Source organism: Raphanus sativus, chromosome 4 (genome assembly GCF_000801105.2).
Source record: "Raphanus sativus cultivar WK10039 chromosome 4, ASM80110v3, whole genome shotgun sequence".
Taxonomy (NCBI): Eukaryota; Viridiplantae; Streptophyta; class Magnoliopsida; order Brassicales; family Brassicaceae; genus Raphanus; species Raphanus sativus.
The window spans coordinates 41,426,670-41,447,831 of record NC_079514.1 but is presented as its reverse complement, the minus strand read 5'-3'; the positions used below and the strand labels follow the sequence as shown (position 1 = coordinate 41,447,831).

General features: G+C 32.9%; 3 protein-coding genes and 1 long non-coding RNA gene across 6 annotated transcripts; 1 reads left to right on the top strand and 3 right to left on the bottom strand.

Annotated features, from left to right (window-relative positions):
• The first annotated feature begins 1,647 nt into the window (after positions 1 to 1,647).
• Positions 1,648 to 4,733, top strand: LOC108848346 (stomatal closure-related actin-binding protein 2). The gene is made up of 13 exons (XM_018621683.2): positions 1,648 to 1,844; positions 1,929 to 2,233; positions 2,316 to 2,444; positions 2,661 to 2,753; positions 2,846 to 2,992; positions 3,099 to 3,167; positions 3,280 to 3,363; positions 3,443 to 3,626; positions 3,698 to 3,814; positions 3,901 to 3,959; positions 4,031 to 4,162; positions 4,255 to 4,404; positions 4,501 to 4,733. Exons 1-13 carry the CDS (start codon positions 1,778 to 1,780, stop codon positions 4,525 to 4,527), a joined length of 1,563 nt encoding a protein of 520 aa, XP_018477185.1. The 5' UTR covers positions 1,648 to 1,777; the 3' UTR covers positions 4,528 to 4,733.
• LOC108848347 (autophagy-related protein 18c) lies at positions 4,730 to 7,452 on the bottom strand. 2 transcript variants are annotated; one of them, XM_018621684.2, is made up of 5 exons: positions 7,275 to 7,452; positions 5,944 to 6,755; positions 5,624 to 5,873; positions 5,216 to 5,339; positions 4,730 to 5,092 (listed from the first exon to the last, which is right to left on the bottom strand). In XM_018621684.2, exons 2-5 carry the CDS (start codon positions 6,709 to 6,711, stop codon positions 4,999 to 5,001), a joined length of 1,236 nt encoding a protein of 411 aa, XP_018477186.1. In that variant the 5' UTR covers positions 6,712 to 6,755; positions 7,275 to 7,452; the 3' UTR covers positions 4,730 to 4,998. The 2 variants fall into 2 exon arrangements, with proteins under 2 accessions (XP_018477186.1, XP_018477187.1); XM_018621685.2 differs by having other exon boundaries at positions 5,944 to 6,752.
• A 2,681-nt stretch (positions 7,453 to 10,133) lies between these two features.
• Positions 10,134 to 12,508, bottom strand: LOC108853631 (uncharacterized). 2 transcript variants are annotated; one of them, XR_008944376.1, is made up of 2 exons: positions 11,476 to 12,508; positions 10,134 to 11,319 (listed from the first exon to the last, which is right to left on the bottom strand). It is a non-coding gene; the product is annotated as an uncharacterized LOC108853631 (long non-coding RNA). The 2 variants fall into 2 exon arrangements; XR_001949750.2 differs by having other exon boundaries at positions 12,064 to 12,508.
• Positions 12,509 to 19,716: 7,208 nt separating this feature from the next.
• On the bottom strand, positions 19,717 to 21,120 carry LOC108855199 (uncharacterized). Its single transcript, XM_018628956.2, has 4 exons — positions 20,871 to 21,120; positions 20,491 to 20,566; positions 20,145 to 20,271; positions 19,717 to 20,066 (listed from the first exon to the last, which is right to left on the bottom strand). Exons 1-4 carry the CDS (start codon positions 20,982 to 20,984, stop codon positions 19,859 to 19,861), a joined length of 525 nt encoding a protein of 174 aa, XP_018484458.1. The 5' UTR covers positions 20,985 to 21,120; the 3' UTR covers positions 19,717 to 19,858.
• Between the last annotated feature and the right edge of the window lie 42 nt (positions 21,121 to 21,162).

Below are 21,162 nucleotides of genomic sequence, written 5' to 3'. Positions count from 1 at the left end.
TTCGTTTGATTGAGTTAAAAATAATTTTCAGGTAAAAGTACTAGGAAACTTAACTTGCTTTGCATATATTCCTGATTACATCAGTTGCATACATACATTACAACTAATTTTATACTGAAATTTAATGGTAATTAATGTTCAGAATAACATGATACAATGGAGGATGAGAAAGAAGAAAAGCCCTGAAGCTGCTGCTTGTTTCAAGAAATAAGGACACGTATAGCAGATTCAGGCAAATAGTGCAGTTCATGTCTAAGAAGCTCCGCGTCTTTGAAAGGATCTAGATTAGATATATACTCCAGCTCAGTGTCTGTGAACGGAACCAAAGCTTGAGGCCAGTTAAGACATTCAAAGTAAGGATCATCTAGGCACTCAGGGAGGCATAGACCATGATCTATAGGGACAAGCTCAGCTGCTCCAACTCCCTTGTCTTTGCTATCCAATATATCTTGACCCCACTCTCAAATTCATCTTGTCTATTACATATTTGGTGAGTTAGATCAATTTTCTTGTCATGTGCCATTATTATTGTAATCTAGATATGTCTTGCCAACAGGCCAAGTTAAATGATCTTTATAGAGTTTCTCTACACGGATTAATAAGTCATGAGAATTACACAAGATCGATGTTTTAATATTTTGAATCTTCAAAATTGTAGCCGTCCAAGTCAACTATTCGACCCTGTCATCATCTTTATCACATGCTTTGGACAATGTTTATTATAAAGATTTAAAAGTACGTTTGGTAAGTTACAACTATCCATTTTAATCAACATAAAGCCTTTATAATAAAGGTTCCCTTTTCATTAAAATAATAAAGTCTCTTTTTCTGAACCTACCAAGTTAGATTCCATGGATAGGAAATATAGGATGCATGCATGCATGTTCTATAAATCCAATTCCTTTGCCAATAATTGTGCTTCTTTCAGTCCAAAAAATAATAATTATTATCTTTGGTCAAGCAAATAGCGTTAGCATTTTTGTCTATGTTTACCAACCATACTCAAATGTTCACTACATCTATACTTCCACGGCTATCTATATTGGTGGTGTCTGTTTAAACTATGCCTTTTATATTAAGAAACAATCATTGTTGAGATTAAAGATCTAAACTCTAATCAAAAAGATAGAAGGACATGAACCCCGCAAGATTAGAAAAAACCTTTATAATATACTCCCTCTGTTTTAAATTGTAAGTAGTTTTAGCTAAAAACACTAATATTAAGAAAAGTAATCATTTGTTAAAAAGTATCATTTAATGTATTATTTCAACCAATAATAAAATAGCTAACATTATTTAATTGGTCACACACTATTCAATAAATATAAAGTTGCTTTGAAATGTTAAAACTACTTACATTGTGAAACAATTTTTTTTTGCTAAAACTACTTATAATATAAAACGGAGGGAGTAATACAATTGAAGTGTCATATGAAAGCTTGACATAATTAGATATACAAAGAAAATAATATTATTTAGTTTAACAAAATAAAATAAACAAAGAGAAAGAGTCATAGTTAGAGGCTAGAGCCATCAGACAAAGAAATTAAGAAGAAAAGGCCCAATTAGCCTAGAAGGAAGTGAGTGGGGACCCATAACAGCGATGCACACACAGGGACCTGACGGCGCGTGAGTTTTCACGCGAAAAAAGACAGCGCGTCGTCGCTTTCCAACGAACAAGAAGCGGACCAGAGAGTTGTCTAATTATTTTTTAAAAAACGTTTGTGCACTCTGTAAACGATGATGGCGTGAAAGAAAGAGAGAAATAGAAAAAGACATGATGTTCAGTCAAGCGAGCTGTTTCTGGGAAGAGAGACTCAAGAAGAATCACAACAACACCAAAGGTGTCTCCTTCTTCTCTCTGTTTTCTTTTTAACATGTTTTGAACAAGACCAAAGACTTTAATCCTGTTTTCTTGTTGTCAGCAGATAAGATTCTGACAATGACTAAAGTATGTCCTGAAATGAAAGCAAAGAGTGTGTCTGAAGCTTTAGTAGTTGAACCAATCTCAGCAGATGTGAGCTTTGCTTCCAATCGCTTCCCATCATACAAGTTAGGACCTGATGATCAGATCATCGATGAGCCTGAAGAAGATGAAAAAGGTCCATCTGTTAAAGATGTCGTCGGCAAAGAGACGGGAGACTTGTCAGAGCAGTACAAGCGTCTTTCAGTTCGTGACCTCGCTTGCAAGTTCGACAAGAACTTAGCTGCAGCTGCTAAACTAGTTGAAGAGGTTTTCATCATTTATTATAGCTCCTTGTAGTCTTTTCTTGATGTGGTTCTGTTTCTGAATGTGTCTGGAATATATTGTGTAGGCAAAGTTGAATGAGGTGACTTCATTGGAAGGACATGTTACGCTAAAGAAACTTAGAGATGCTTTAGAAGCCATGAGAGGTCGTATGGATGGGCGTAACAAAGACTCAGTAGAAAAAGCTATCTCCATGGTTACTAGCTTCTCTTACTATTATTTACTCATAAACTCAATAGTCTTTTTTGCCGAGTGTAAACAGTTTGTTTTTTTTTTGTCAATATTCAAAAAATTGTTAGACGATAATTTAGCGTTTTCTATAGAGTTATTTAAGTGCATGTACCAATTTTTTTAATTTTAGAAAAATTGTTTCTGTGTATGCTTGATATTTAGAACACTTGTTGTATTGTAGGTTGAGTCTCTAGCCGTTAAGTTAACTCAACATGAAGGTGGGCTAATTCAAGAAAGGTTTGAAGTGAAGAAACTAGCAAGCTTACTCAAGCAGGTACATAGATTTTGATGTAGACTCAGTTCTCTTCTAGGTTGGTTATACTTTGTTCAACAGTCAAACCAAGGCTGATTCATTGTGTTTCTCAGGCTTCAGAAGATGCTAAGAAGTTAGTGAACCAGGAAAGGTCATTTGCTTGTGCTGAAATCGAGAGTGCAAGGGCTCTTGTGATGAGACTTGGAGGAGCATTTGAAGAAAATGAGCTTTGTTCTAAAGCTTCTCAAGATCAAGGACCGGTATGTATCAAGTTTAAGATTAAGACTAATCTTCTTCTAGATATATGTTTTGTTCTAAGAGTAAAGGACTAGGGTTTTGAATCAAAGTTATGTTACATTACAACAGAATGTGGAGAAACTACTTGAGGAAGTTCAAGAGGCTAGACGAATCAGACTGATGCATCAACCAACCAAGGTCAAACTACTCAACTTTCTGACATTATAAATCCAAATATTCAACTAACTTACATGATCTGAATTACTTGGTCACATTTAAAGTGTTATAAACTGAATGCTTTATAATTTAGGTAATGGGCATGAAACATGAGCTTTGTGATTTAAAGAATCAAATTCAAGAAAAGTCTGCATACTCAGTTAAACTTCAAAGAGAGGTATACATTTTGGTATATATATATGTGTATATATATATATTACTAGACCTTGTTTCACTCAATCCTTGTTCTTACATAGATAACAAGAATCAAGAGAGTGGAAGGGTCCAAGTCATGTCCTTATGTTATGGATGGTGCACAAAGTCTTGGCTCGTGCCTAAGAATATGTGCCTCCTCAGATAGTAGTGCTTTAGAAGTTTCCAAATGTTCAGTCCAGTGGTACCGTGCAGCATCGGAGTCTAGTCGAAGAGAAGCTATCTCTGGTATTGGCAGTCACATATTTAATTGAGTGCTAGCTTTGTTGGATTTAGAAGTTTCATGTTGTCCATCTCAGGGGCCAACCGATCGGTATATGCTCCAGAACCGTATGATGTAGGGCGGGTAATACAAGCAGACATCCTTTCTAACGGTCATAAGTTCACTGTTACAACCGATGGTCCGATTAATGCTGGTTGGTGTTACAAGAATACTCATGCATATTATAATGGAGTAATCAACATAAATATAATGGCTAATTTGTGATCATTATTTATACAGCTGCTGGCTTGCAATCACGTGTTGAATCACTCCTGCGCAGATCCAACAGTGAATTCACCGTATGGTTACAAAGTTTTCGAGTTCTTACTACTACTAACATAACTTGACATATTTGTGCACTTCATTTCAGGTGGTTATATCACAGATGAATGGGCAAGAGCATGCGTCAAGGTCCCACGTTTTTACTGTTGGAAAGACGAGGATAAAGCTGGCACGAGGATGGATCACAAAGGCCAGAGAAATATATTCAAACTCCATGCAGGTAAAATCTAGAGCCTGTGGCTGTTGCATTTATTCACTCTCTGCCTCTTTCTTAAAAGTTTTTAAATGGTTTGGTATCATTTTCTTTATCAGTTGTGTGGAGCGAGAGACAATGCAAATGTTCCTGCAAAGGCATTGTTCTGGCAGCCAAGAAAGGGTCTGAGTTTCTTGCTAACTTTCGAGTCAGAGCAAGAGCGTAATGCAGCCATTGTTCTCTCCCGGAAATACGCATATGATTGCAATGTGAGTCAATCTATCTAACCAAATCCAATATTTTTTTTTTCTCTGAAGATTACAGCCGAAAGTTCTATTATGAGCAACCCCTTTTGCATTACGCAGGTCACTCTGGTTGGGCCAGACGATTGAGCTAATGATGAAAAAATTCATGAAGTGTTTGCTGCATAGTTTTAGGCAGAAAAGCACATTTTGAGTTTTGGCATGATCGCTAGTTTGAGGTGGTTGGGATTTTCTGATTTGATTTGATTGGTTTACTTTAGTGTTTTTCTTTCTAGTGTGAGCTTGTAATCAAAATTTGTTTGTATGTATTAACAGAACAGTGCTACGTTCATTCATGATTAATGTATTATAAAGAAACTATGTATTAAACTTTACATCATCTGATTTTGCACTGAGATTATCTGAAACATTGTAGCTATGTATGAATCTTGATATGTAGCTGTAGCTATGTACATAGTCCCAATCAATAGTGCGGGTCTTTCACTCGAAGTAGCAAATATTCAATGAATCAAATCTTATTGCAGTGTCTCACCAAATCTACTTACATAGACATGGTTATGTACAGAGGCTTAGACGAGTGGTCGAAGCAACGAATTTGACTTATCTCGGTCCGTTCTCCGTCTTTAGAAAGTGGATATATTCTAGCTGCACCATCTCTCCTCCATTCACAGGATCAAAGCTGCATCTGTAGAAACTGTGAGCCCAAATAAAACAAGAGTGTGAGTACTGAGCAGAGATGTGAGGGTGATAATAGTGACATTGCTCTGTTTTAAGATTAGCGGTAACAAAGTGAATATTCAGAAAAGGTTTATCATACCTTCCATCCATGCCGGTGATAGCAACCGTGTTGTGACTGCCAAATGCTGCGAAGAATTGCGTGACTTCTGATACATGGAACTGTGCAAATGACCATTCCGAGCTGAAATACTTTGGTAGAACACCTGCAACAAAGATTCTACATGTTAAGGTAAGAAATAGGCAATGGTTTCACACAGTACTCCACACACCAGTATTCACATTAACATTAACGATAATGCTTTTGTTAAGGAGGAGGGCATAGATCTTTTAGACTTGGAGCTACTACATAGTCAAATGTTCCCACCTTTTAGGAATCAATTAATATTTTCTTTGGCATTTTATGAAAAAAAACAATGAACAATGAGCAACTCGAAGAAGCAGCAAGGCATCATGTTTCGTTGGGACATTAGATCTTTTTTTTACTTACCTCTCATAAATGACAATGACGAACCAGGATTGGTACCAGTGGCTGGAGAAACAAGGCCTTGCAGAGAGTTACAATCAGTTCGTTGTGTAAGGAGAGGTGCAATTTCAGTGGGATGAGAATCCTCCCCAACTACTCTAACTCTAAGAGAGAAAATGTGAACAGTCCCCTTGTCGCTTGATACTGCCAGCCACTGCACGTTTGGTGAAAGTGCAATGCTATAAATCTCTGCTCTGTCCACTCCTCTTCTTACCTGATCAAAAAAACATCATTAAATCGCATCTACCACGCATTAGTACACCAGTGTTTTTTGTTTACTCTACCTCTTGCAAACGAGTTCCGTCCATTGTGTTGAAGATTCTAATCAATGTGCCCTTTGTACTGGCAGTCGCCAGCAACAGACCATCAAGCGTCAAGGTCATACACGCAATACTAGCGTCATGTGCATTTATCGTTTGCACCATGTTAAGCCCAAAATGCTCAACTCGAATCTCTCCTCGAAGTAAGCCAGGGCAAGCCAGCACGGATGTATCCGAGTGATGAGAAAGGCAGCACAATCCTCTCGGATTCGCATGAGTCTCAATCTGAAGAAGAAGTCTTAAATCAACGAAACTGTAGACATATATCTTATGCTCAAGAACAACAACAATCCGATCCCTTCTCAGCTTCACCGCACGAATCTCCGACCTAAAAGAAAACTCACTGATGCATCGGCTCTGGTGATCATCCCAGATCAGTACTTTGGTCGAAGGGTACCGAGAGTTAGGTCCACCGCCAACAAGCGCCAAGATGTTGCTCCGGAAAAGCATCTCTACAATCTTAAAACCACCGTTCTTCAGGTCGCGCCTGAACGTTTCTTTGAAAGGCTCGCTGTTGTATATGCGGAAACCATGGCTTGTTCCAGCAGCGAAACAACTGGAGTCCTGGTTCCATGACACGGAGACCAACTCTGCTTCTTCGGTTTCACTCGATTCTACTAACTCTGGACGCACGAAAGAACTAGTAGTGCTGCTACTGCGGGAGTCATTACCACCGTAACCACCTGGTTGTAGGATTCTTTGGGGACTCGAAGCAGTTGATGAGTAACTCATTTTTTTCTTAGACCAGTTGAGAAAAATGCTACACCACTCCACTACTTCCATGTCAAAATCAATAACCATGAAAAAAAATAAAAATCAGAAATGAATTATTCTAAGAAGTACACAATCTAAACTATATATTCGACAATCAAAGATAAACAATACAAAGTTTCTAAACAGTCATTATATCAAACGTTATAAAGCATTGCCAAAACAAAGAAAGATCCAAACCAAAACCAGAGCAAAGAACAAAAAAAAAAAAGGCTTAAACAAATACTCATTGAACATATAGCTATTGAGCAAGAAGAAGATAAAACAATACGAAGTTCTAAACAATAAAGAGCTTCGAAAATGCAGCAGCTCATGTAGTAACTAACTATACTATATAATATGATCGGCCATGATCAAAGCCTCGTTAACTCCTAAATTATCGAATTCAAGGTTCAATTCTCAATACATACGGAGATTTCACGAACACAAAATATTATGCCAGTAATTATTCAATCGAGAGAGAGAAAAAAAAAATCTCGTATGCGATTCAAACATTAGCAAAATGAGATTATACGGATCCTTACCAATTCAGAACGGAACGAAGAGAAAAGTTAGAAAGCCACGAGAGATCTACGATGAACATAGAGATTGAATCTTCAGAAGCTTTCGATGATGAACGCCACGACGCTCCAGAGCTTTTGCTGATGATGATCCTTCTTCCTTCCTGCGTAATTCTCCTCCGGTTTGTTTGTTTGTTTGTTTTTTGATTTTGGATGAAGAAACTGAATTGGGCTAATTTTAGGCCTAAGTGGGCCGCCAGTTTATCGGCTCTTTTAATTAACTGGCTGGATTTTTCACGTGTGTACCGTTTCTCGAATTCGAGAAAACACCGCGTGTCGTTTATTTTTGGTGGATGTATATCGTTTTGTGCCGTTTGGGATTCAAGGCAAAACCTAGACCTAGTAGAAGAGAGATTAGATACCACTCACTTGGTTAATCTCATAGGATGCTAACGGGTAATAAATAGTATTTTTATATAAAAACATATATCGGACCTGAATATTTCTTCCTCAACCGATTAAATTTATAGTATTGATCGTCAAAATATAGTTTAGATTCTGTACTTTTAGAAAATACAATGTTGTAGGTTAATTCTCGTGTTGTTTAGGCAGAACCAAACCCTAAATTTTAGAATATAAAGATAATTTAGCAAAAAAATTTTAAATAATTCTTTATAGTAATCTGGAGATCTATATGTTTATTATATTTTCTTAAAATTTAGAAATTTTAAACTAATGTTTTGCTCCACTATTTCCATGATCATTTGGGTTTTGCATGTTCCATTATTATTATTGCTGTAGAACATCTTCAGCCACTTCTATATTTATATATATGATATTATTTAGAAAAAAGTTATTGTAAATCATCTCTATTTTTATTTTGAAATAGAAATTGTTATTTTCTATTTGTAAAAATTGGATTCCTCTTTATTTTACCATATATTTAGAGATTAATATTTTAGAATAAAAAAAAAGAAATTTCATATTATTATTAAATTTCTATATTTCTTAAAAATATATATAACAAAATATATTAGACTAGAAATACAATTATGCATATTATATATCCGGACATCTCTAATTTTATTCCATTTTTTCCTTAAAATGGAGTATTAAATAAAAATAATTTAATTCAACTTTATATTTCACTTCATAATAGAGTAATCTATTTTTTGTTTGTTTATTACTTCATTATGGAATGAAATATAGAGTTGAGTTGAGACAAGTTTACTTCATTTTATCTTTTATTCTATTTTGGAATAAAAAATAAAATTTTACATTTGAGATGTTCTGAGTAATAAAAAGTTTTATTGTTTGTGTTACAAAAAAAAAGCAAATATAAGTTTTACGTCCACAACACTTCAATTTATTGGTTACATGAAAGGAAAATAAATGTTTCCTGGTTCTTTTTTACGGCTCTCATACTGTATCACTAGATTCATTTAATTTATTTTATTTTATTTTATTTTGTAACACTAAAATTTGGACAACTTCTTAACATGAGCATGTAACCTTTGCGCTTTGCGCAGAAGCCACACTAATTTTTTCTGTATCGTTTTTAATTTTATAGGATGTACCCGAAGGGACATACATAATAAAAAGGATGCAACACTGGATTCATTTATCTACACTGAACTTTTGACAATTGAAGTGATTAGCGTTCGATTTGCATTTCGTGAGAGAAAATGGCTCTTTATACCAAAAATGGAATATCACTTTGCAGTCAAACCAATCCATATATGGAAAAAAGGTGATTGGCGGAGTAGGCGAGAGACCCAATACACACTCACTTTGCTCAATGCGCACCAATAGTAAAAGAAAGCTAAAACCCCCAGTTTCCGAGAGAGGGGGCATGGACCAACACTTGATTCTGTTTGAGACTTTGAGTTAAAGTTAAAACTAATCTCATAACAATACTTTAGTATATATAATTAACAAACGCAAGTTGTTGACAAACATCGACTTATACTATTCTTCTTGTATTTCATGATCTTGTTTTTATGGTCGATATACTTTCCGGCACTGTCTAGGAACTCTTAAACTTTGCATTTTCAAAAACTCTTCTCCATATCTCACTAGAAGTTTTTTTTGTCAGCTGCCCACACTAGAAGTTTTATACTAAATGAAACGTATAGATTAAGCTAAAGTTGATTGATTTATCCGAAAATTAGCTACATACATAAACTCATGTTTTCAACTTCAACCATTTAAAAACCTAAAGCTTACCGCCAGCAAAAACATCAAGGTAGATAAAGAAATATTGTAGTATTTATTAATGTACATACATAGTAAACCGGTCTCTATTTATATCGGTACAGACTCAATATACAAATAGACTATGTATGTACATTAATAGTATTTCTTTGGTAGTTTTAATTTTGGAATGAGTTTGGGAATATATTACATCCTGATTACATGCACAAGAACTCTCGAAATACATGAAAGCTTAAAACGTGATGGGTTTCGGGAAATTGAAACATGTTTGTTGGCTACACGTAAAAAGATGACACATTTTGTCCGTGACCGGCCTCGTCAACTAAAGTAATTCATAAACCCTAATTCATATATATTGTTATTTATTCCATTCCTTCGACCAAATGATGCTATGTTGATGCCTTCTCTCTTATAAATATTTGTTAGTTGGAGATCAGCTGAGCTGAATTTATCCATTTATAACCACTTGCTGCGTTTCCATATCTGTATTATTGCAGACACTGCAACACAATTACCTTTGAAAACAATATTAAATAACAACTCCAGATCGTGCACGAGGGTCTATATTTTTTTTTAATGCGAGCTTTTTAATGACATTATTTACATCCAAACAGTATCAAATTTTATTCTGTTACCAACTAGATACCCATCATGATGCTTCAAGAGATGTACGAACCAAATGGAAAATATACAAAATTCTGCAATATATAAAATAAAAAGTTGAAATCTAACTCTTAAAACCAGAGAAGTAGTCAATTCAAATACTATAAAATTTAATATATTGTCGTCTGAATGCAAACAACGACGAAGTTACGTTGTAAACCATTCCTGCTCCATCTCCAGTCATTGGGAACATAAAAATTACAAGTACAAAGTTACTTATTTTACAAAACATGAATAAGGCAAGAACAAAATCTCTCTCCCCATTTGATGTCGTCATTTCAATTCCCAAAAACAAGAAGTACACGAGTTTATCGTTACAGCTTAGCATGTATTATATATATCCATGGGAGAAATTGGGTACTTGTAAATATGACTATACCTTTGAATATAACACTAGCTAGATTGTTTGACATCAGCTACTAAATCACCTTGGTTATATATATATATATATATATACTCCTTAATTAGAGAGAGGTAAAAAGTGTAAATCTCTATCCAATTCGATGTCAATTTTGAACTTGATTAACGTCCTAAAATGCAAATTTGTTTTGATATATTGAAAGATCATGAGAAAAGAACTAAATAGAGAAAGAAGGAGCTCCCTTCAGTCCAAACACAGATAAAGAGAGATGAAAACATCTCCCGCATCATTCATACAGTCACTATGGTCGAAATCTCATCCTTTTACCATCAGTGTTTGGATGAATGAGTCGGCAGATATTCCTACCCTCTTCTTGTTCTATCCATGACTGGACTGAAAGAATCTCCTTCTATATCTATCTATTTCAATCTTGCTTCATAGATGTATGATTGAAGCACTTAAGGGCCACACACATATAAAAAGCAGGTTTGGGTTTTTACAGAAGAAAACACAGGGATGGAATATAGTTTCACGCACATGCACTTACTGGTCATAATGGGCCATCGACAACAAGACAAATTTGACCAACTAAGAAAGCCTCCTATGTACTTTAGTTTGAAATGGTATTTGAATGTATTTATAACTTTATCAGCGGTGAAGTAGAATGTTAAATAATGTATGTATATACATGTATATATGAATTAACTTACAAGGTTTGGATGCTGAGCGATATGTTTGAAACTTCGCAGAAAGAAGCAAGCTTTACTGTATAAGAAAGACCATTGATGGGTCTTGTCAAGAGAAGCTACCAGGAGAGAGACAAAGGCCGAACTGTTCATCAAACATTGAAATCATACAAACATTATTAATGTTTTTCAAGTTTTTCTTTAAAAAAAGGAATTGTTTTGAGTGATGTAAGCCCTGTTCATATGAACAGTGCCCACATTAATTTTAACATTAATAATAACTACTTGAGTAAATATATACATAAGGAAACATGTCCAGTACATGTGTGAAAAGATTCCTCCAGTCACTGCAGATCATGAGAAGAAAAAATAAAATACAAAGATAATTAAACAAACATAATTTGTTTAACCCACTACAAGCTTTTTGACCAAGAGATATTCAACCTTCTCAAGAGATCCTCAGTTTCTGGAGGGTTTGGGCAAGAGATTTGATTCCAAAATCAGAGATAGTATACTGTTTTCAATTAGGAGTAAACAATAAAACCTCTACAGAAACTAGAAGAAATGTACTCATCAGCCATGCACAATCGTACAACATTGCCAAACAAAAAATTCTTGAATCATTAAAAAAATTGAATCATGAACACAAGAAAAAAAACCCTAAAACCAGAAATGAAGAGAGCCTCTCTTTTTTCCTTTGTTGGCAGAAGAAAAAATATTAGATCCAAAGTAAGCCATATAGACGGTGATAGAATTATATAGAATCAGATCATTTATAAAACGAGGTAAAGAGAAAAAACCTAAATCCGGAATAAAACATAACAATAAGGGATTAGATCTCAAGCAAGTCAAAACTAATGGTATAAAGTGATGAAAAGAGAGCTCTTACAACGGATCTCAACTGAGATTTCACCAGCTCAGATTTTTTGAGCTTTCTGAAAACCCTAGCTAGGTCTTCTTTTGAACCTTCCCAAACCTAGTAGTGCTGAAAGTATAAGTGAAGAACAGTAATTTATAGAAAAGGGAGAAGCAGCTGGATGTAGCCACTAGGTATTAGCAAGTGGTTAAAAGAAGGGACAAACAACAAGAGATGGTTATGATGATGGTAAATGATGAATGATGATGATGGTGGTGATGTTGGGTCATTGTCTTCATGGGAGTCAGGGAAAGCTAACTGTTTCTTTATATCTCATCATATCTTGCATACATGTGTGTATATGCATATATATAGAGAGAGATGGTGACTAGCTTATGTGAAAAAATTGGGTTGTTTTAAGTTTTTTTTTTTGCTGTAGATATTGAATTTTGATATTCATCAGCCGTTGTTCAAAAAAAAAAAAAGATATTCATCAGCCAACTTTTTAAGGTTTTTAGTTTTCTCTCTCGATCACATTTAATGAGCGGTGTAAGAGCTTGAGAATTTAGATAATTTTTTATAGATATTTATTTTAGTTTATTATTTATTTCTACTTTATTTGGTTAATTAGATTAACGAGTGAACCAGAGATGAAATAGGCCTAGAACAGAGAATGATTAGTTAGTCCCAAAAAAAAAACAATCTCATCGTTATCTTTTATACATTCAAGAAGCTGGCTAGCTCATGAACACAAATTTCTCTAAGTGAAAGAGCTATAAACACTGTCAAATGATAGTTACTGAAAAGTTCGTGAAGTAATTTTCAGTATGGAGTCATTTAGTTCTTGCATATTGACTCGGAATGCAACTTGTATTATCAATCAATAGTTTTTTTTTGGAAAATAATCAATAGTTGATCATATACATACTCTTTAGTGAATACTAGTTACTACGCTAGGCCATAACGAAGATAATCGGACATTTGGTCGAAGGATCATACTATCACACATAAACATATATTTTAAAAAATGTATTCAAACAACTGAAAAGGAAAAATAAGAAAAGTTGGATATACTTTGATAATTGATGGTCACACATATATATATACACATAGCATAGGTAAAACGTAAAATATTATTATACGAGTCTAGTTTTTCTTTTCTTTTTTTCGAGTCTAGTTATCCCATTCAACCAAAAAAGATATAAGTGGGTGTGCTATTCATACAACAGTGTCCCAGTTAAGATATAAAAGATCACACAGTCCTTCTTGGAGCAGTACCACCACTCTCCTTCGGTGAAAAAAAAAACAACCAAAAGCAGACATGGTAAAATGACAATGTTACCCTGCCAACCTGTCATCTGCGGACCGACCAGAATGGTAGTGGGCATGGAGCTTTGAACTCTTTCGACACTTTGTGGGCCCCTTAGTTTAGCGCTTGTCTCTTTGTTCAAGAAGACCCGATAAGTGAAAGGGCATTCACTCGACCCGGTGACTAAAATTGGTACACAACGAGCTGAACCGAACCAGAATGTAAAATTGGAATCCCTCGTCCCAAACCGAACCGGGCCAATTAAACTAAACTCGGATAATCCGACCCGGCTCGGCCTTTCTTGTTGGATTCGATCACCAACGTCAGAAGCTATCTCTAGAAACGGTAAAGACGCTGATCAAGAAGCTGAAAGAAAGCACCATGAAGAGATTAAGAAGCTCAAGAAAGAGAGCTCTTAATTGGAGAAAATGTTTCTTCACATCTTCAATACCTTATCAGTGGATATAATAACAACAACACAATGGATCTTCTAAAACCCTGTTATTATTGTTGTTGCTCACTTCCGAAAATAACTTTCTCAGGCTACTGCATCACATCTTTGACGTATATCATCACCAAAAATCTCTCTTTTGACTTGTATCACAGTACTGATAATCTTAACTGTATTATATTTTTTGACATCTATATATATAAAAAGAAGAATTTCTCTATTCTCATTAAGCAACCTCATCAAGTGATTATGTATAAACTTGACACATAAGACTGAATTTTATAAATGCTAATGAATAGTCTCAAAATTTTTCATATTACTTATTATTGAAAGTAATTTGCTAACAGAATTTTTAATAACCCATCAATTTTATTAATCAATATTCTATTTTCTATCCAATCAAAATTTTAACATCACTTTTTTGTAAAACAAATAACAATATAATGAAAATATGCAATTTTAAAATACATAATTAAAAAATTTTCATAAGAACAAAATGAAGAGAAATATATTTACGTTTCATCAAACTCAGACTAATAAAAATAAAATAAAAAAAACGAATCTCAATTTTTTTTTGTTTTTCAAACTCAGACTAATGAAAAAAAAATAAAAAAAAATGAATCTCAATTTTTTTTCCTTTTCTCTACCACCAAATTTAAAGTTAGACCAGAAAAATGATAACAAAAATCAAAACTAATAATTCATCCTACATAATCAAATAAGGATTTACAAAGTTTGAAACTTAATACAAAAATAAAACAATAAAAATTTAGTCAAAATACATAACATAATTTGAGTTTAGTGAAAAAATAGTCAACAAATAATAATTAGTAACAATTAAATAATATAATTTTAAAATACCAAATTTCAAGAATAAATGGAGAAATCTAAATGAACGAAAAGGAAAAAAATATATTAACAATATTGTTCAAAAATAAAAATAACAGCATCCCACTTGTTTTTTTCGCCACTAAACTCTAATTTAGAGAAATTACCAAAAAAAAAGTAATAAAGATTAAAACAAACATTCTACAAAAATCAGTTGGAGTAAAATAAGATGTTAAAACAAATAAAACAACAAGTAGTTTAGTGAAAACTTGAGGATAGTGAAAAATTAGGTCAACATACGCTGCGAAGTGCGATACATAACAACCGTACGAATAACGCATAAGAGTAGTGGATTATGTAAAAGAAATCAAACAAAATATAATAACTACACTACTTAAATAAAAATAAACATAATCACATTTAAAAAGTCACAACTATGTTATTATTCAATTTAGTAATGTCTCCATCTCTCAATATTGTAAGTTTTTATTTATTTACTTTACAAAACACATAGTGGTGATTGGATAATATAATCATAATGGAGAGACTCCATAAAAACATCATCTAATTATTTAAAAGTTAAAAGATGCAAAAACATGTATGCATACGAAGCAAGAATCTCCCGCAATGCACCACATTAATATTCAAATTCCTTAGTCTTGTTTTCTCAAATGTGAATACTAAAACTCTCAATCAAAATTTGTATTAATTATTATTTATTAAAGCGTTATATTTTATTTATTAATACTGTTTAATAACCTTTAAATGTATATTTTATTCTTTGTAATTTTTATGATTTAACCATTTTGATAAATATTAAATATTATAATGTGAATATAACTTTTAAAAAATAAATTTCTGTCACGGAGACAAACATTTCAATTCAAAATTTGAATAAACTTTTAAAAGTAAAATTGATAATAGATATATTTTAAGAAAATTTTATTCCAAAAAACTTAATAATATGATATCTTAGAGCATGCGCATCGGAGTCTCGTGGGAGAAGTTCACGCGTTTTCCGAGGTGAAAAAATAATAAAATAAAAAGAAAAAGACGAACCCGTCTCGTGCGAGATCACCACGGTGAACCCATATCATAACTGTAGCGCGGGCCCCACGACACGTGGTGGCCCGCGATTGGTCTGTTTTTTTTTTTAATCAAACAGAAATTTTTTTTTTAAAACTAATAAAAAAATCAACCCGTGAACTCGAGCGATGCATCGCTGATGCGCATGCCCTTAGTATGAAAAAAAAATTCACTTGTACTACACTTCCATCACAACTAAAATCTTTTACTGACAATATTCTTTTGGGGTTTTTGGTCTCTCTCTACATTTCTATTTGTTAGCAATAGCAGCCTTATCATCCATCTCGGTTTCTATTTTATAAGAGGTGTATTTAATTTAATATCTAAAAATATTTGAATATTAATGAATTTACATGATTTTATGACTTTGGTGAATTAGGGAAAACTACTATATTTTATTATTAAAACTCTGTTTCTTCTTGTCAGCACTTTTCACTCACTTCAAACTATAAGATCTACATTATTATATTTTAGCAAGAATTTCGACCAAACTCCATAATATCATTAATTGTTCTTAAAAATTATTTAAAATACTTCTAAAAGTAATGAGTCTTAATTATTGTTTTAATTTTTATAGTTATTTAATTGATTCTCATTGAATGGGTTTACAATTTTTATCAATAAATCAATTATATTAGTTATTTTCTCTTTGATTCTGTTTAATGAATTTTACAATCCTGATTTTGTTCCAATAATTTTTATATTTCATTTTCTTCTCATGAATTTCGTTTCCTGATTTCTTAATTTTTTAAAAGTAATAATTTGGAAAAAGATGAGGAAAAAGTGAGAAAAATATAATAAGATTCATCTCTCAATATTGTAAGTTGTAATGGTAACTACCTATATAAGCAAAAATCACAGCCAAATAATTATTCACAAAATATATAACCAACTCTTTAAAAATAAATAGTAAATACATATATCGATCCAAACACTTAAAATATTTTTTAATATAGTGAGTTTTCCATAACAATACTTAGACTGCTATTTGTTCAATGAATAATGAATTTACATGACCTTATCACTTTGGTGAATTAGGGGAAATTATTGTGATTTGTTATTAAACTCTTTACAAAATACTATTATTTACGTGACTTTGGTGAACTAGGAAAAAATACTATGATCTATAACTGATGAAGAATTCATCAATGCAAGTTCATTATTTTGAAAGAGTTGCGATCCCTTATGTATTTACCTTACAAAACACATAGTGGTGATTGGAGAATAAAATCATAATGGAGAGACTCCGTAAAAAACATCATCTAATTATTTAATAGTTAAAAGATAAAAAAAGAAATGCAAAACGATGACAAAAAAATGCAAAACAGGTATGCATACGAAGCAAGAATCTCCCGCAATGCACCACATTAATATTCAAATTCCTTAGTTTTGTTTTCTCAAATGTGAATACTAAAACTCTCAATCATAATTTGTTTTAATTATTATTTATTAAAACGTTATATTTTATTTATTAATAATGTTTTAATAACCTTCAAATGTATATTTTATTCTTTGTAATTTTTATGATTTAACTATTTTGATCAATATTAAATATTATAATGTGAATATAAATTTTTAAAAATAAATTTCTGTTACGGAGACAAACATTTCAATTCTAAATTTGAATAAACGGTTAAAAGTTAAATTGATAATAGATATATTTTAAGAAAATTTTATTCCTAAAAGCTTAATAATATGATATCTTAGTATGAGAAAAAACTTCACTTGTACACTTCCATCACAACTAAAATCTTCTACTGACAATATCCATCACAACTAAAATCTTCTACTGACAATATTATTTTGGGGGTTTTGGTCTCTCTCCACATTTCTATTTGTTAGCAATAGCGGCCTTATCATTCATCTCAGTTTCTATTTTCTAAGAGGTGTATTTAATTTAAGATCTAAAAATATTGAATTAATGAATTTTACATGATTTTATGACTTTGGTGAATTAGGGAAAACTACTATATTTTATTATTAAAGTTATTTTTTCTTCTTGTCAACATTTTTCACTCAAAACTATAAGATTCATATTACTATATTTTAGCAAGAATTTTGACAAAACTCTCTTAATATCCCTAATTGTTCCTAAAAATTATTTAAATTGCTTCTAAAATTAATAAGTCTTAATCATTCTTTAATTTTATAGTTACTTATTTGGTTCTCATTGAATGGGTTTACAATTCGTATCTATAAATCAGTTATATTAGTTATTTTCTCTTTGATATTTTTAATGAATTTTAAAATCCTGATTTTGTTCCAATAATTTTTATATTTCATTTTCCTCTCATGAAATTTACTTCCTGATTTCCTAATTTAAAAATAATAATAATTTGGAAAAAGATGAGGAAAAAGCGAGCAAAATATAATAAGATTCATAATTTCTGATGTTCATTCATTGTCACTTGCCTTTATCAGAAATTATGATAAGATCTATATTATTAGTGAACAAAGCAAACATTTTTCACTCACTTAAAACTATAAGATCTATATTATTATATTTTAGCAAGAATTTCGACCAAACTCCCTTATATCACAAATTGCTCTTAAAATTATTTAAAATACTTCTAAAGTAATGAGTCTTAATTATTGTTTCAGTTTTATTGTTATTTATTTGATTCTCATTGAATGGGTTTACAATTCTTATCTATAAATCAATTATATTAGTTATTTTCTCTTTGATTATGTTTAATGGATTTTACAATCCTGATTTTGTTCCACGAATTTTTATATTTCATTTTCTTCACATGAAATTCATTTCCTGATTTCTTAATTTTTTAAAAATAGTAATTTGGAGAAGATGAAGAAAAAGCGGGCAAAATATAATAAGATTCATAATTTCTGATGTTCATTCATTGTCACTTGCCTTTATCGACTTATGAAGTTTTAGTATTCAAATTCTTCAGCTAAGCTTTCACTAAACGGAATAATGATTTTACTATACTTATAAATTGGTATTTTCAATTAGTTGTAATAAATAAATTAACATACTCAGGTAACAACTCTTGCCTTGGCCGATCCTTCTGATTCTTTCTCACGTGACTCTAGCGTGTTTAGTTGGAATACAAAACTCGCAGGAGCTCAGGTAAGCATCCTTTCACAAAGCTGAGCAAAAACATAGTAAATGATCTTTTTATATAATGAACCAAGTCTTTTGTTTATCTCTTTTTTGTTTCATGCAGATTAACTGCATAAAAATAATAATTTGGAAAAGATAAGGAAAAAACGAGCAAAATATAATAAAATTCATAATTTCTGATGTTCATTCATTGTCATTTGCCTTTATCGATTTATGAAGTTTTAGTTTTCAAATTCTTCAGCTAAACATTAGTTTTATTGTAGGGTTTGGGGAGCGTTACCCAAAACATGTTCACCACAGAGGTGCTTCAATACCAAAGAACCGGAAAGAAAGCTGCAGAGGGTGGAAATGGAGAGAGAGCTCAACGGAAAACCCCAATGTGATTGAAGGAGCAATAGTCGATGGACCGGTCGGACATGACAGGTTTCGTGATGTTCGTAGCAACTCAAACTACACAGAGCCAACACTAACGGGTAATGCAGGCCTCGTGGCCGCTCTAGTTGCCTTATCAGGAGAGAAGCACATGTTCGACAAAATGGTATCTTCTACGCGGTTCTCCCTTGTTCCCGGACGCATCTCCGCCACCAGCTCGTTGGACACCTTAAATCTATCATCTCTTAGAATCTCATCCGAAAGGTCCAAAATCCATCAAAAAGATCTTTCACTTTATGCAAAATAAATGTTTTCAAGAGATCAGGTTAGTAACTTAGTATATATCTTTTCATTTTTTGGCAACGTTGGTGCATTCTTGTAGTGTCATCTCAAACAATCTTAGGTATGGCCTTCTATAACATTTGAAACTTCTGTAGAGTTTGTTTTCTTATTCCACATATTTGTATTCTTCTGGTTCCTTATGAAGACTTCTATAATTGCAAGAAGAGAATAAGAAGCACTGGGTAATCTCTGAACCATTTACTGAGTAGCCATATAGATCAATAAACAATTCATTGCGAAATCAATAGATCAATAAACACTCTGCATTTTTAAGCAGCTGTGAGTTGGTTACATACTGTTTAATAAGAGACATTTCTCTCTTTTGAGAAACAAGAGAAAAGCATGTTGCCAGATGTTTCTATGAGTCAGAATCTGATTCAGAATCTGTTTCTGCATCACACTGCACCCCAAACGGTCTCAATCTGTTTGTGTTTGCTTCCAGTGGAGGCATCCCATCATCACTCTCATCACTCGAACCTATTTCGCCATCACCGTCTTGCTTTACCATGGGAATTTGAGAGCTTTCATCAGCTGGAATTGGCTTAGCATCCCTGAAAATTTCTGGCCTGCAATTTCCAAATTCACATGAGCTTTGACAAAAAACTTAAATCTCATTCAAAGAAACGAAGGCTTTAATTTATTACCATTCAGGAGACTTTTGGAGGAGACGGATTTGCTCAAAGAAGAGAACTTTACAGACGATAGATGTGACTTTGCTACCAGATTCTTGCGCCTTTTCCTTTCCTGTATGGTCAATAACCACAAAGCTTCCTGCAAATCATGGAAGCAGAAACAACAATTAAAAACACCATCTCAAACTCCTCCCTCCACAAATAACCATTCAAGAAAGACACAAAATCCAGATCATATCTGAAACGTGTCAAAGACTACACAACACCAAGCAATGATTCAATATTCCTTTCTTACGTTTAAACAAGTCTGAGAGAAGTCCCAAGTAACTTTGTTTGATAACAACAAGTAAAAGGTTACCTCGTCTGATCCACATGCTCTCACGAAACTTGGCTGGAAACAATGCTAATGAGTTCTCTCCTTTTGCATCCATTATCTTCAGACAACAACAACAAAAAAAACAAAAACAAAACAGCAGTTCAAGAACAAATCAAATTGCAAAAGCTCTAGCTGTCCTAAAACTATAAAAAAATCCAATCTTTTAATCAGTACATACAATACAAAACTAAGCCAACTCATTGAGATTCAATTAAAGGACTGAAACCCATAAATAAAAATTCAATTATTTAATCAGTACATACAATACAAAACTAAAGCCAACACAATGAGATTAAATTACAGAACTGAAACACATAAATAAAAATTCAAACTTCAATCAATAAAATACATACAGAAATTACCTCAATTTGATTGGAACCTCTGAGAGAGACGACCTGAGCGATACTCTGACATTCCTCAAGCGTGAACTCCTGCTCTGACGCCGCTTGTTTCAGATTCCTCCTTCCTCTGTTCATCTCTTTCAACTCAAATCCTTAAGAAAAAAGATCCAAACTTTGACAAACCAAAAGAGCACAAAAACACCAGAAACTGGAGATTAGGGTTTTGTAGTTGTGCCGTTTAACTGGAATCACTAAGGAGAAGGAGAAGTAAACAAGGAGGGGGGCAACGCTGTTATTTTCTTTATATGTTGAG

Coding starts and splice junctions, on each gene's coding strand:
- LOC108848347 (XM_018621684.2), bottom strand. CDS start 6,711: ATGAGTTACTCATCAACTGCTTCGAGTCCCCAAAGAATCCTACAACCA. Junction 5,874..5,943: donor ACGGAACTCGTTTGCAAGAG/GTAGAGTAAACA, acceptor TTTTTTGATCAG/GTAAGAAGAGGAGTGGACAG. Junction 5,340..5,623: donor GTCATTGTCATTTATGAGAG/GTAAGTAAAAAA, acceptor TCTTTGTTGCAG/GTGTTCTACCAAAGTATTTC.
- LOC108855199 (XM_018628956.2), bottom strand. CDS start 20,984: ATGAACAGAGGAAGGAGGAATCTGAAACAAGCGGCGTCAGAGCAGGAG. Junction 20,567..20,870: donor GAGGTTCCAATCAAATTGAG/GTAATTTCTGTA, acceptor TGTTGTCTGAAG/ATAATGGATGCAAAAGGAGA. Junction 20,272..20,490: donor GAGCATGTGGATCAGACGAG/GTAACCTTTTAC, acceptor CATGATTTGCAG/GAAGCTTTGTGGTTATTGAC.
- LOC108848346 (XM_018621683.2), top strand. CDS start 1,778: ATGATGTTCAGTCAAGCGAGCTGTTTCTGGGAAGAGAGACTCAAGAAG. Junction 3,364..3,442: donor CAGTTAAACTTCAAAGAGAG/GTATACATTTTG, acceptor GTTCTTACATAG/ATAACAAGAATCAAGAGAGT. Junction 3,815..3,900: donor CGATGGTCCGATTAATGCTG/GTTGGTGTTACA, acceptor TTATTTATACAG/CTGCTGGCTTGCAATCACGT.